At 39.7% G+C, this 12224-nt stretch overlaps 1 protein-coding gene across 1 annotated transcript in view; it reads right to left on the bottom strand.

The window, feature by feature from the left end:
* Positions 1-664: 664 nt before the first annotated feature.
* NT5DC1 (5'-nucleotidase domain containing 1) overlaps positions 665-12224 on the bottom strand; it is a 162012-nt gene continuing 150452 nt past the window's right edge. Inside the window, exon 12 of the mRNA XM_009289193.1 lies at positions 665-3533. Within this exon, the coding sequence (XP_009287468.1) occupies positions 3415-3533 (119 nt within the window). The 3' untranslated portion in view covers positions 665-3414. The remainder of the gene's footprint in view (positions 3534-12224) is intronic.

Here is a 12224-nt window from a genome sequence, read left to right on the forward strand (position 1 = left end):
GACTCAACCACTTCCCTGGGCAGCCTGGTCCAATGTTTAACCACTCTTTCAGTGAAGAAATTTTTCCTCATGTCCAATCTAAACCTCCCCTGGTGCAACTTGAGGCCATTTCCTCTCATCCTATTGCTAGTTACTTGAATTTTCCTGGGAATTCCCTTAGGAATCGCTCCAGCACTGCTGCACTATCACGCACCTGGGACTCAAACGAGCTGGAGAGCCCCAGCAGCCTGGGGAAGCAGCAGCCTCAGAAAAGCCTGTGTCCAGCAGTGCCCCGTGTCTACCACGGACAAGCTATCTGCATTTGTTTATTTAACTTTTACTCACTGGGGATTAAGAAGCCTTTAGTTTCTAGGGACAAGCCCTATTCAGGAAACACTTGCAGTAAGCTCTGCTTTGCATCAAAGGTGACTTCCCTATAGGTATTAAAAGTATTAATTTATTAAAGGTATTAATTTAGACTAGTTTTTCATTGATTTATATTTATTTTATTCTGAGTGGGTCAAGTTTTGCTTTGTTTGAGGCTGTAGCACGAACCTTTCCTTGCAGTGCTTTGTGATGACCTTGTCTCCCTTTTTCCTTTTTGCTGCTCAGCTATAAATTAAATTCGGAGAACATACATTTTTTTCAGAAATAAATTCTCTTTATTTTAAAATTCAGACACATGTGCTTTATACCAAAACAGACACCAAAAGAGACTTGGTATTCACCTCTGGTTTTAAGCAAAACTGGGGCTTTCAGGGCTATATAACCAGACACAGCGATTTTAATGAATCTTTACAACTCTAAAATTATGTCTCCCTGCCGATACTCAAGATAGTTTTGCAGGCACTTCAGCGATCTTTCTGTCAAGGGCCTCTCACAACAGAATCCAAGAAATTTCAGAGATTTCCACGGGTTAAAAAAAAAAAAAAAGAGAAGGAAGAAGCAAAGATGGTGTCTTTACAGTGTCATGTTAAATATGGCCAACTCTTTACCAATTTTCTGCCATGCGCATTTCTTCCCTCTGGTCTCCACGCCACCTCCATTTCCAAGAGCTCTCCCGTTGCCACAGCACCGATTGCCCTCCTGAAGTTCCTCCGTTGCTAGCCTCCGCTTTGTAATGAGACCTGTATGATTTTCAGAGAGTCTTGAATAAGAAGAGTCTTTAGTAAGAGTCGTTAAGCCCTGATTTCACATGAACTCTGGTTTTTGGGCAAACGGTTCAATTATTTTTCCTAAGTCTTCCTGCAGCATATGTCATGCTTACAGTAGCCTTCTACTATCCACTTCTTTCTCTGCTACTGCGTGGTCCTTCTGGCGGCAAGTACAAATGGCTGGTGACAGCCTTCGTCAGAGACGGCTACTGTCACCTCCTAGTTGAGCAAGTCCGTATATGTATTTGTTCTGGTGAGATTTGTGTTCAGGCTGTCCTTAGAATCTGTCACCTTTCCATTAAAAAAAATACTGCTTCTCCACTGAGACGCCAGGAACCAAGGACTTAGATGATTTTCACTCTAATTTTCATTAACAATTCAATTTTAATTAATTTTCTTTAAAAAACAAGAAAAAAATCCCCAACCTATAAAAATCAGTTCCAAATTCAGAACAACAAAAGTGTAAGGGTACACAATATTGGTTTGGACTGCAACCTAGTTACAAATTATTTGCAGAGGATTACTTGATTCAGGTTAGAACTTCAAGTGATGCTGTAATCAGGGATCTGAGATTGTAATCTGTGTGTCTCTCTGCTTAATACAAATCATACCCTTATCGTGAGCCAGATTTGCTGCCCAAGACATTGATGCTAATTTAAAAATTTCAAAATAAACTCAAGTATTACTTATTGTTACCTTCTTAAGTCAAATATTTTCAGCCTATAGTTTATGTGGAGGAGAATGGCACTTTCATTTTCCTTCCTAACCTACCTTGTTTTAAGGAAAGTTTTTCTCAGTTTTTTTCCTCATTTGTTTTATGTTTCTTTTTCAAAAAAACCAATGCTTAATGTTAAATTGGAAATGTTGCATATTACCTGTAAGTATACTGGACCACAAGAATGTAAAAATAACATCCCTGTGTAAATGAAACAAAGGTAGGAAAAAAGTATGGAAACAAAGACTGATATCTCTGAGATGAGAAGGAATGGTGTTTGGGTCTGATTCTGACACAAAATATTTTAACTGGTGAAGCTGCAAAAATCAAGTGTGCTGTGGTGTTAAATGTTAGCACAAGTTAAATGTTAAAACAAAGTAAATCCATTCTGATAATTGTCTAGGCCTCAGAAAATAAATTTTTATTGTGGGCTTTTCTTGAAAGCAAGAAAATAAAATTTCTTTAAACTTTGAGGGAAATTTATCCAAAATTCTGCCACGCTAGTGTGCCCAACTGCTGACTAAACAAATATCTTTGACATGTTTTTGCATCCGCTACCCTGCATTAGTTACTGAAGGCTCCCTGTCCAAAGCGCTGGAGAATTGGGTCTTTGGAACTGAATCCACAGGGAACGGGATGCCCGTTTTCTTAAATTAGCCGATAAGCAATCACATATTCAGGTTATGTCCTCAGTCTTGCTTCTTTTCTGGGCTGAGGCTGTGCTTAGCAAAGATGGCTCTATATAGCTGGGTGCTATATCCTTCCTACTCTTGGAAGGATTTCCCAGGGAGGTGGAGAATGCGGGTTTGAATCCACGCAAGCTGACAAGGGAACTGTACACAGGCTTCCCTCCTCCTGCAAAAGAGCTCTGACTCGTGAGGTATTGAAGCCTAAAGGAGGAAGAGGCATGTAGGGAACCTTGCTGTTGAATAGCGGTTAGGCACTTTCAGGAATATGAAGCATGTGACGAAGGCTTTCAGGACTGTCAGTCTGCATTTAGCTGCCTAAATCCCATTCAAGTCTCTTTTTGGGTATGATGCATCTTTCTCTTTGGGCTTCAGTCTTTCTGTATCTCCAAGAACAGTTACAGTGAGAGTATAAATTCCTCAGAGCCTGCAAAACACTGATCTACGATGATAACCTGGGCTGTCCAAGGGAACTCTTAATGGAATATGGCTGAGGGTCTGGTTCATGTCTTTCCTGGGGCTTACAGTAGCAACAGCATCACCTTAAATAGGGACAGTACTGAAAATATCCTTGAAAATGTAGAATGTAACTTGGGATGAGTTATTACCAGTACATTTCTCTTGAAGGCTTTGGGCAGTGCATGGAAAAAGCCGATAGCACTTTGCGAAAGGTAGTGGTGGTCAGAAGATTTAGAGAGAAGGATGCATTGCTCACCTTTTCTGGCTGGACTAGAGCAACAAGTGAAACACAAGTCTACACAGGAGTCTGCTTTAATCCATCATTCTATTTTATGAAGCATCACACAACATTTTCACTAATTAGCATGTGATAGCAGTTTAAGTAAGGACCACAGGGTTATTTAAGGAAAAAGCCGACAACCTATTTCATAGTCACTGACTCCTCGTTTGGCAGCAGTGCTCTTGGAGGACTTGGGTAGTACCCAGCAGTTGCTGAGCTATTTGAGGAAAATCGTGTAAATCTATAATCCAGTGGTAAATCTGAAAGACAGAAACACACCACATCTGATTAGTAACACAGCCCCTGTAACATAAAAAATAAGCCTGTGGTGAATAGCAGTACTTCTTAAGCCCTTGAGCTGTTTGCTCACCAGCATTAGAACTCAATCAGAATGCGTGATTACATATTTATTTGACATCTTCAGCTGTCCAAGGGATTGACTTTCAGAGTTTACTCAACTGCAGCAAAGGATATTCAGTTCCTTGATTGCTAAAAAAAATGCTAGTCATAGAAAATTATTAAACTAATGCTTAAAAATTAAACAAAAATCTTCACTGACCCTAGATGGAGTTTTCCCACTAGAACACTTTCAAGTTCGTTCTTCGATTTGTCACCTTCCTCTTTTATCTCAGCAATTTACTCATAAAAGGGGTACGCTTAAAACAAAGAAGTCAGTTTCTTTTTTTTTTGTGGCTATTACATCAAGATTCCCCAAAGCCAACGGCTCTTAGACCTTCTTGTAGTCTAGTGTTAACAACATCATTTTGTACCAAGCATTCTTAGAAATCTGCACTTGTAACTTGGCGTACGCATCGCTTCCAGTCTGTAAAGAACACTGAATGCATTAAAATAGTTCTGAACAGTCAAAGCTTTCTTTTCTGTAGCTTTTTAAAAAAGTCTTTACTGCCAGCAGTGACCTGCCCATCCTCACAGCCAGATAACTGATACTTCCTGTGCTCACCTCGTATTCAAAGTTCAAGAAACCAAATTAAAAAACACACAAATAAAACTTCATTCAAGAAACAAATACCCTTCCAATAAATGAAAAAAAAAAAAACCCAACAAAAAAGGGTTAGCTCCTTCCCAAGTTGTCTGTTTAGAACCAAAGCAAAACATAAAAACTATTACTCAGCTCATCGGAACAGTAAGTTATTAATGACAACTTTTTTTTTAATTTGGAGTAAATTTGGGGTGATGATGTCCTGTCACTATATGCTACAATTTTTTTTTTTTTTTTTGCGCTCAGCAGCTTTTGTGAAACAGAAAACCACAATCTGAGCAGTTTTGGCACAAACAACAGGAAGTTCAGGTCTGTCTCACAAGCGATTCACAGGCAGGCACCAGGACAGCATCCAGGTCCACAGCTGTAAAACCATATTAAACATAACTAAAGCGAATTGGTATTTAGATCCAGCTGAAAAACCAGATAGCGGCTGGAGCAAAGTAGGAATGGGAGGAGGCTTGATTGGAAGTGAATGACGCTTTATGAAGTGGGTTACTTCAGCTTGTCAAAGAAGTATGTTTTCTCCTCCTTTTGTCTGAGTCAGGGGAATCTCCGGAGCCCGTCCTGGGCACGGCAGAACAGGCAGACGTTTCTCTAGTCTGCGGAGGGCCCAATGGATATACTGGCTGCTGAGTCTATTTGTGACAGCTCTGTTTAAAACAAAGGTTTCTGAAATAACAAATAATAATAAAAAAGACAGCAAGTATTTCTGAAAATCTTTATGAGCTATAAAAATTAAATGCCATACAGTTACTTTTATATAAAAGCTTCCACTAGCTTTTTAGTCTAGCAGTCTGGAGCGTCCCAAGAGTAGTTTAACCAAAGAGTAGCACAAATGGGGCAGACTTGCTACAGAGTTGCTTATGCTGAAGAAAAGAACCAGTTAGATCAAAATGGTAATCATTTTGTTGATATTTCCTGGTAAACTAGCTTTACACAATCAGCTTGAACACCAAATCCATTCTATATACAATGCACAAGACTCCAAAAGAGAATAATGGCTTTTTTACTGTTCAAACCCCAATCTATCCATTTAAATATTGTTTTTGTCTGAGCAAGCTGACTTTGGAAGATGATCAGAAGGTATCCATATGTAAGAATGTCGCCCAAGGCATCACTGAAAGTTGCATGAAGCAGATACTATTCTTCACCCATTAAGCAGATTTTATGTATCACAAACATAGTAAAAATCTTCCTCTATTTCCAGGTTTTTTTAATCAATGATTTCATTTCCTGCATCTGCTTTGCCTGGAATATGCAACATTTTATATTATTGCTTTATTTGTGTGATACATTTATGAGAAAGCTCTGGACTGATCCAGAAAGGCATACTTGGAATCTTAGTGGCTATGAATAAACATACGGTGAGGAAGAAGGGCAAGTTTACAGGGAAAGAGAAATGAAGAGGGAGATAGATAGAGGGAGATAGATTGGTGGAGCCGCTGAAAAAATGGAGATCCAGAAAATGTCACAGATGAAGACGGCTGTAAGTTCATTTAAACTAAGTTCTGCAAAAACTTTGCAACTTAAAATAAATCGCAGTTCCCCTGGATTGCAAAGGTATCATGTGAATTGTACACCAAAGCTCAATCCAACTTCTTTTGATATAAGTGGCAACAGTACCACTAGGTCCAGCAATACTGGCTCATCAACAAAGAACAATGATACAGGTCTGGAGTCTGCCTCCTGGGCACAGCAGAAATTCATTTCATATCTGGTCTTATTCCATATTAGCACTGATGACACAGAGAAGCTGTAAGCAGCTCTATCGCACTAAACTGAAATGCTTGCACAGGCCACAGCTTGATGCAAAAGCATGCAAACATTAAGATACAGTATTTGATAATAAAGCAAGTCTCAGGAAAAAAAATAGTTGCTTATTTCCACGTTGCTTGTTTTCCTAATGTTTTAGCTGGTAAATTTCTCCAGGTTCTGCTACTGTGCATGCTCACAACTGCTGCTGTCGTGGCAGACCTTTGCATCTTGGCACCCACTTCTCACCTAACCCTGATAGAGAGTCATAAATTAGGCAGGGGGCAGATACCCAGTCCTCTCTGAGATATAATTTGACAGTGAGGCTCTAATCAGTCCTAACCTACACTGACAATGAATTCAGCACAAGATTCATCCCCTATTGCCACTCTCCTAAAAAAACCAACCACCCTGAACAAACTAAACAGCTTGAGGCTGGAAGAATGAACTAGCTGGCTCTACCCAATTGCTTGAGGACCACAGTCCCAGAAGTTTTCTATCATACTTAGGTAATTCCACCCAGACTCATTTTGTTACCAAGACAAATCGGATATTAACTTTTAGAGCCAAAGACTCCTACAAGTCAGACATGGAGGATCTCAAGGTCTATGTCCCTTTCTAGATCTACAGAAATGTCAGTTATTAGATGCATCCCCATGAATTTCTGTCCCACTCCTTTCTTTGCTCCCACACCAGACCCTGAATGCGAGTGATGAAAGCCAGTTTCCTTTGCAGTGACCATTCAGCATTACTAGTGTTTCCCAATGGCTTGGGCAGCCCTCAGGGGTTATATGCCTTAGCCTGAGTTCAGAAGCAGGACTCCTGCCCTGCCCCGCCTCGCTTGCAGGACTACAGCAGCCCCGGTGTAAATAAAATGGCAATGATGATGTTTGAGCAGTAACCTCTGTCAGTTACTGCGTTCCAGTTCCTGCGTTCCAGTTATCCAGATCCAGGTATTAAGTGACATTAATTACAACATTGTGCTCTGATGCTTATGTATACCCATATCCATGCGTGTATTTGGGTGTTACGGATGGATTTATTTCATAGTTATAAGCTGACGGTATCTCAGTGTCTGTGTGCTGTTCAGTTAGTGTAAACAAACTAAATGACAGCCACAAGCTTTTATCAGAAGAAAAATTGGAGTTCCAGCCACAAGGAAGGAAAAGGAAACCACAAGAAGAAGGGAAAACGTAATATTCTCAATGAGTGATCAGGAAAATATTTGAGTAACTGAATGGAAGACAATTATAATCTAATCCAGACACAGGCCTGCTTGATAAACTCAATACTCACATCTAATCCTTTTTTGAGATTTCCTTGAACAAACCAATACATTAAACAAATATAATCTTAACTAAGCTCTTTAGATGGAAGGCATTTTTTTAAATGAAAAGCACAGTCCAAGACTGAAACAGATTTCTCTCAAAATACACAGCAGAAACGTCAGGAATCATTTTGCAGTATTGACCAACAAAAGAAAAGCCAACATTTTTTAATCATGACACCACAGCATCCCAGTGACGAGTGAGAAGCCCTACAGAAAGCAGAACTCCCCTCCCCTCTCTGAGGTCTGCTCCTGGCCAGTGAGCAGGGCTGGAGCCAGACGCTGCAGAAACCTCCTAGTAAACAGCAGGGTTGTGCTCTTAAGTGAATCCAAATATATCCTCCTGATTATCACCAAGGAAAAGGCACAGGGAGGAAAACTAAAACTTCATTAGCGATACCCAAGTTTTGACTTGAAAAATCTTTAAACTGCTTAATTGTGGCAAATCTCAGAAAATAGAGAGCTCTATCTTACGGCTCAGCATCCAGGCCGTATAACTATAGGGGCAGATCATCAGCCAATATTAATTCTTTTGCTTTTACAGGAATTCCAGTGATTTACACTGGCTTAGAAGCTTTGCCATAAATCTTTCCTTGTATTTCAAAGTTGCTGTTGAAGAAAAAAGGAAAATACTAATTTCTTAATGGCAACAATTTCTAATAATATTTTCTTAACAGTGGAGTAAGCGCAACTGCTGCAGGGGAGCTCACCAGTTTGGCTGCACTGTCGAGTGACTTGACTTGCCAATCAGCAGGTAAACTATAACAGGTGTTGGGTTTTTTTAAATACTAAATGTTTTTATCTCCTGACCCATTTCTATTTTATAGTAGTCAAAGCAGTGCTTGCAGCAAGAGGTCAGAACGTGAAGGAGTGTACTAGTGGCAAAAAGAAAAAAACCCCAAGGTCACAAGTAGATTTATCTGATAGCAGTTATTTTTAGCAAAACTTCTAAGGCTGATTTTCCTAAACAGGAGGTCAGATGTTTGCTGTACTAAAACAAAGCTCCCGAAATAGTGAAGTCAGCACGAGGAAAGCATTCCTTCTATCAGTTACATGAAAGTCATGGCTGCTGTCTGCATACGCTGCGACTCAAAAGTTAGAGAGGAGGAGGAGGAGGGAGGGTATCTGTGCGGTGTCGCATGGGAAAGGGGGGACTCTTCAGTACAGGTATGCTCTACAGAAGGAAGTTGCTAAAACTTCTGAGTTTGGATGTAGCTGGCACTGGCAATGTGCTATACGAGCCAGTGCAGTTTACTCCTGGGCACCCAGGAATAAAGGCTAAAACTAGCCTCAGTGAAGGTGCAGATTTGCTGCTTTAACTGCACCTACATAAGAGCTTTTGCCAACACAGGTGTCTTGGTCGGAGATCACGCCTGCAGGTCTGCCAGTAGACATCTGTAGCATGAGCTTGGCCTGAGGAAGAGCTTCCCTGCCACTGGGTTTTTTTGCTGGTTACTTTTCTGCTGTATCTAACATGGAAGAGGGTGACATTGGAGAAAACCCAAGTGGCAAACTGTGGGGAGACGTGGAGCAGCAGCCTCGCTGCCAGAGTTTTGCAGAGGGATGAGTGGCTGGGGGATGGAAAGACCATCCCATCGTGGCTGTTGCAATTGCCTGTGGCACGCAGTTTCACCGCTATTATCTTGGGAGTAACAATTGACATTACTTTGGGTCTACCCTACGGTCAAGGGACTGCTGATCCCGGCTTGAACAAAACAGCTGTGCACAAGGCACGCGCTAAACTCGCATCTGAGCCTGGTAGAGTCTGCAGTGAAGGAAAGCCTTAGAAATTCCTTTGCTGTTTTGTGTTTATATGAGAAAACTCATTATTTGTACGTGAGGGAAATTTCTCTCATTTCTGTTTTAGTTTAAATGGTGATTTTTTGAGATCCTTTGAGAAAATAGCCCTGTGTGGTTCTTTGCTTGATCTGGAACCAATCAAAAGAAAATATTAGACTATAATATTTTTAAATATTTAGATGAAGACTTAATCTAAAAAAAATCCATCAAAAGAATATAAGACTATAATATTTTTAAATATTTAGATGAAGACTTAATCTAAAAAAAATCCTAAGAGAATGCCAAGATTCTACTAGCAGGTGTTAGTCTTTCAGGGATCTGTTAATTAATTTCTGTCTGAATGACTCATCCTGGATCTAAGGGCGGTGGGAAGGGCTTCTGGGGTAAGTTGAAGAAGTTAGCCTGAAAACAAGCAATTGTTTGAGATGACAGGCATTTCTTATTAAGATTAAGATTAAGAAAAAGTTGCATTTTGAGACTGTGAAGGAGCTATATTAAGATAAATGCAGTGATGATACGCCCCTTTACTTTCATTTTGAGGTAAACTCACCAAGATCAGCCTTACTCTCCAAACTTGGGTTAACGTTGTCATGTTCCCCTCTCTTGTAAAACTAATGTTTTCTTTCCCTTTCCCTATTTTTTCCTCTGGATGGGTGACAAACATTGCTCACCTTAAGGTAAGAAGCCACACAGGCACACATTAAGCTTTTCAAGCAGTGAAGACACAGCCTACATTGGTTTTTTTGTGTGTGTTACAATCTTAATCCAGAGGGAATATTTTAGGCACCAATCCAGAGTACATAAATGCTTCCAGTAGCTTTTTCCTGTACATGTGAGGTTGCAGGTTACGTAAAATTCCAACCTGGTCAAAGAAGTATTTCCAATACTTGGTGACTTACCTATTTTCACTGTTTTTCACACTCAAAAATTACCAACACTTTGTATTACCACCAGTGTTTTTAAAGAAGCAATCTAAACCCACCCCATAAGTCTGCGATCTAGTCAAAACCCAATTATAGCTTTAATTACAGCCTGCAAATGAAATTATGCTGCCTGAGTTGAAGGATAACTTTAAAGCAGAAATGACTGAGTGGTTCCCCCTTTCTTAATGAGTTGCTCATGAGTTCTCCCTTTAATCTTTTAGAGGTGGCTGTACTTTGACATCTCACAGAGCAGAGTAACAACGGCAGGAACATTTCTGTCAGTTATTGGCTAGGAAGTAATCTTTTGGGTTCTGCATGATTTGACACGGCCTTCAGGGGCACAAGTCAATACACCTTTCTGGAGGAGGAAGGAAAGGCTGAACAAATTGTAATACACTGAAAGCTGTCCTTTCTATGTTGAAAATTACTACCAAGTAGCCAAATCCTTTGGGAAAGTTGGGGTCTCAGACCCTTTCGGAAATAACCGGGTCCTGAAGACTTTTTACAAGCTAGTTCTGATTTATTGAATAATAATTTGTTATGGTTGAAATGCAGTTTATTGTTGGTTTCAGTTGTATTTTGCAACTGAAAAAATAAATTCATTATATCTGTCTGTCCTGTTGAGTATGTTTTTCTTTCTCTTAAATTAAGAACACTGAAACTAGTTTCCTGGAAAAGATGAATAAGATTTACATTATCTGATGCTTTTCAATTTACCCATAAAGCAAGATGCTGTTGACACATTCAGAACACGTATCATCTCTCCAATCAATTATCTTTGCTACCTGTTTTTTTATTTGCGTCAAAACCTCAGAAGCAGAAAACCTCAGAAATGTTGCCGTTGTATATGTATACCAAATTTTAAAAAATACATTTCTTGTATAAAAAGTTTCATTATAAAAATGACCTCTTTGGCCTTTTAGTGGCAACTAGTATTTATAGCAGCTAAGCCCCAAAGCAGTTTAAATCCTCAAAGCAATCTTTAGCTGATATTGTATAGACACATTTTTACACTGAAGCTGGTAAGTAAAAGCATGGTTGTAAGGTTAAGGCATTAAATATAAAAGGTTACTGCTAATTAACAAGTAAAATATAATATAGATAGTTCTATATGTTTAAGGAAATTATATGCTATTCTTGTATTATTTAGTATGTAAGAGTACATAATTACCACTCTAGTTACAGGAAAGGCTAATTTAATTTTAATAGGAGCTGGATTTTACTTTAAATGATGTAATGTCGATGAAAAACCATAGAACTAATGTATTGAAATGTGGGGGATTTTTTGTTTCAGTTCAGCAATAATTATGAATGGTATTTGTCAGGATATATAAGTGAGTACATGACTACATGCTTAGTGAAATTCATGGCTTCTGTGGTAATAGTTGATTCTTCAAGGGCATTCACCTTTAAAATACATGTTGAAGAAAGAGTGTGAGGTTTGCAATTTGTAGTTGATCTGTGATGGGCAGACCCGTGTATCTGCGACCCACGGGTTGCCAGTTCTGGTGCCCCAGTCACAGCTGCCTTGGGCTTTCCATTGTGCAGATAATTTGCAACTCTAAGCAGAAACATGAACTTCTTTGCCACGGTTCACTGGCAATTTTATCATTATATCTATACAGCAAGCAGGCTGATGACTCAAACTCCCGCAGAAAGTGGCAGGGTACAGATCCGTAGGGTCTTTAAAGAGGCAGCTTTGGCAAATTATAACAGAGATTTTTCTCTTGTACTAGCTAATTGAAATAACAATAAGGCATGAAGAAAAACTTAGGCACCCATACGGGCAAAGCACGATAAGATTTCATATAGCAAGCAAGATTTAAAAAAACGCATTATCCTCATGCGTGACACAAGCTTGGTTATCAAATCTCCAAAGCGTGAAAGGAACTCTGTCTCCATAAAACATTTACATTTGCACTAGTTCTCTGAAATGCAACTCTCTTGAGCTGCAACATCACTCAATCTCCTGTTCTTGCTTGCAGTAATTTTTAATCCTATGACAAACCTCACCATTCAGAGGCGTATTTGGTTTGTGTGGCAAGGTTTTGGTAGCGGGGGGGGCTACAGGGGAGGCTTCTGTGAGAAGCTGCTAGAAGCTTCCCCTGTGTCCCATAGAGCCAATGCCAGCCGGCTCCAAGATGGA

Source organism: Aptenodytes forsteri, unplaced genomic scaffold (assembly GCF_000699145.1).
Source record: "Aptenodytes forsteri isolate BGI_AS27 unplaced genomic scaffold, ASM69914v1 Scaffold217, whole genome shotgun sequence".
Classification (NCBI taxonomy): Eukaryota; Metazoa; Chordata; class Aves; order Sphenisciformes; family Spheniscidae; genus Aptenodytes; species Aptenodytes forsteri.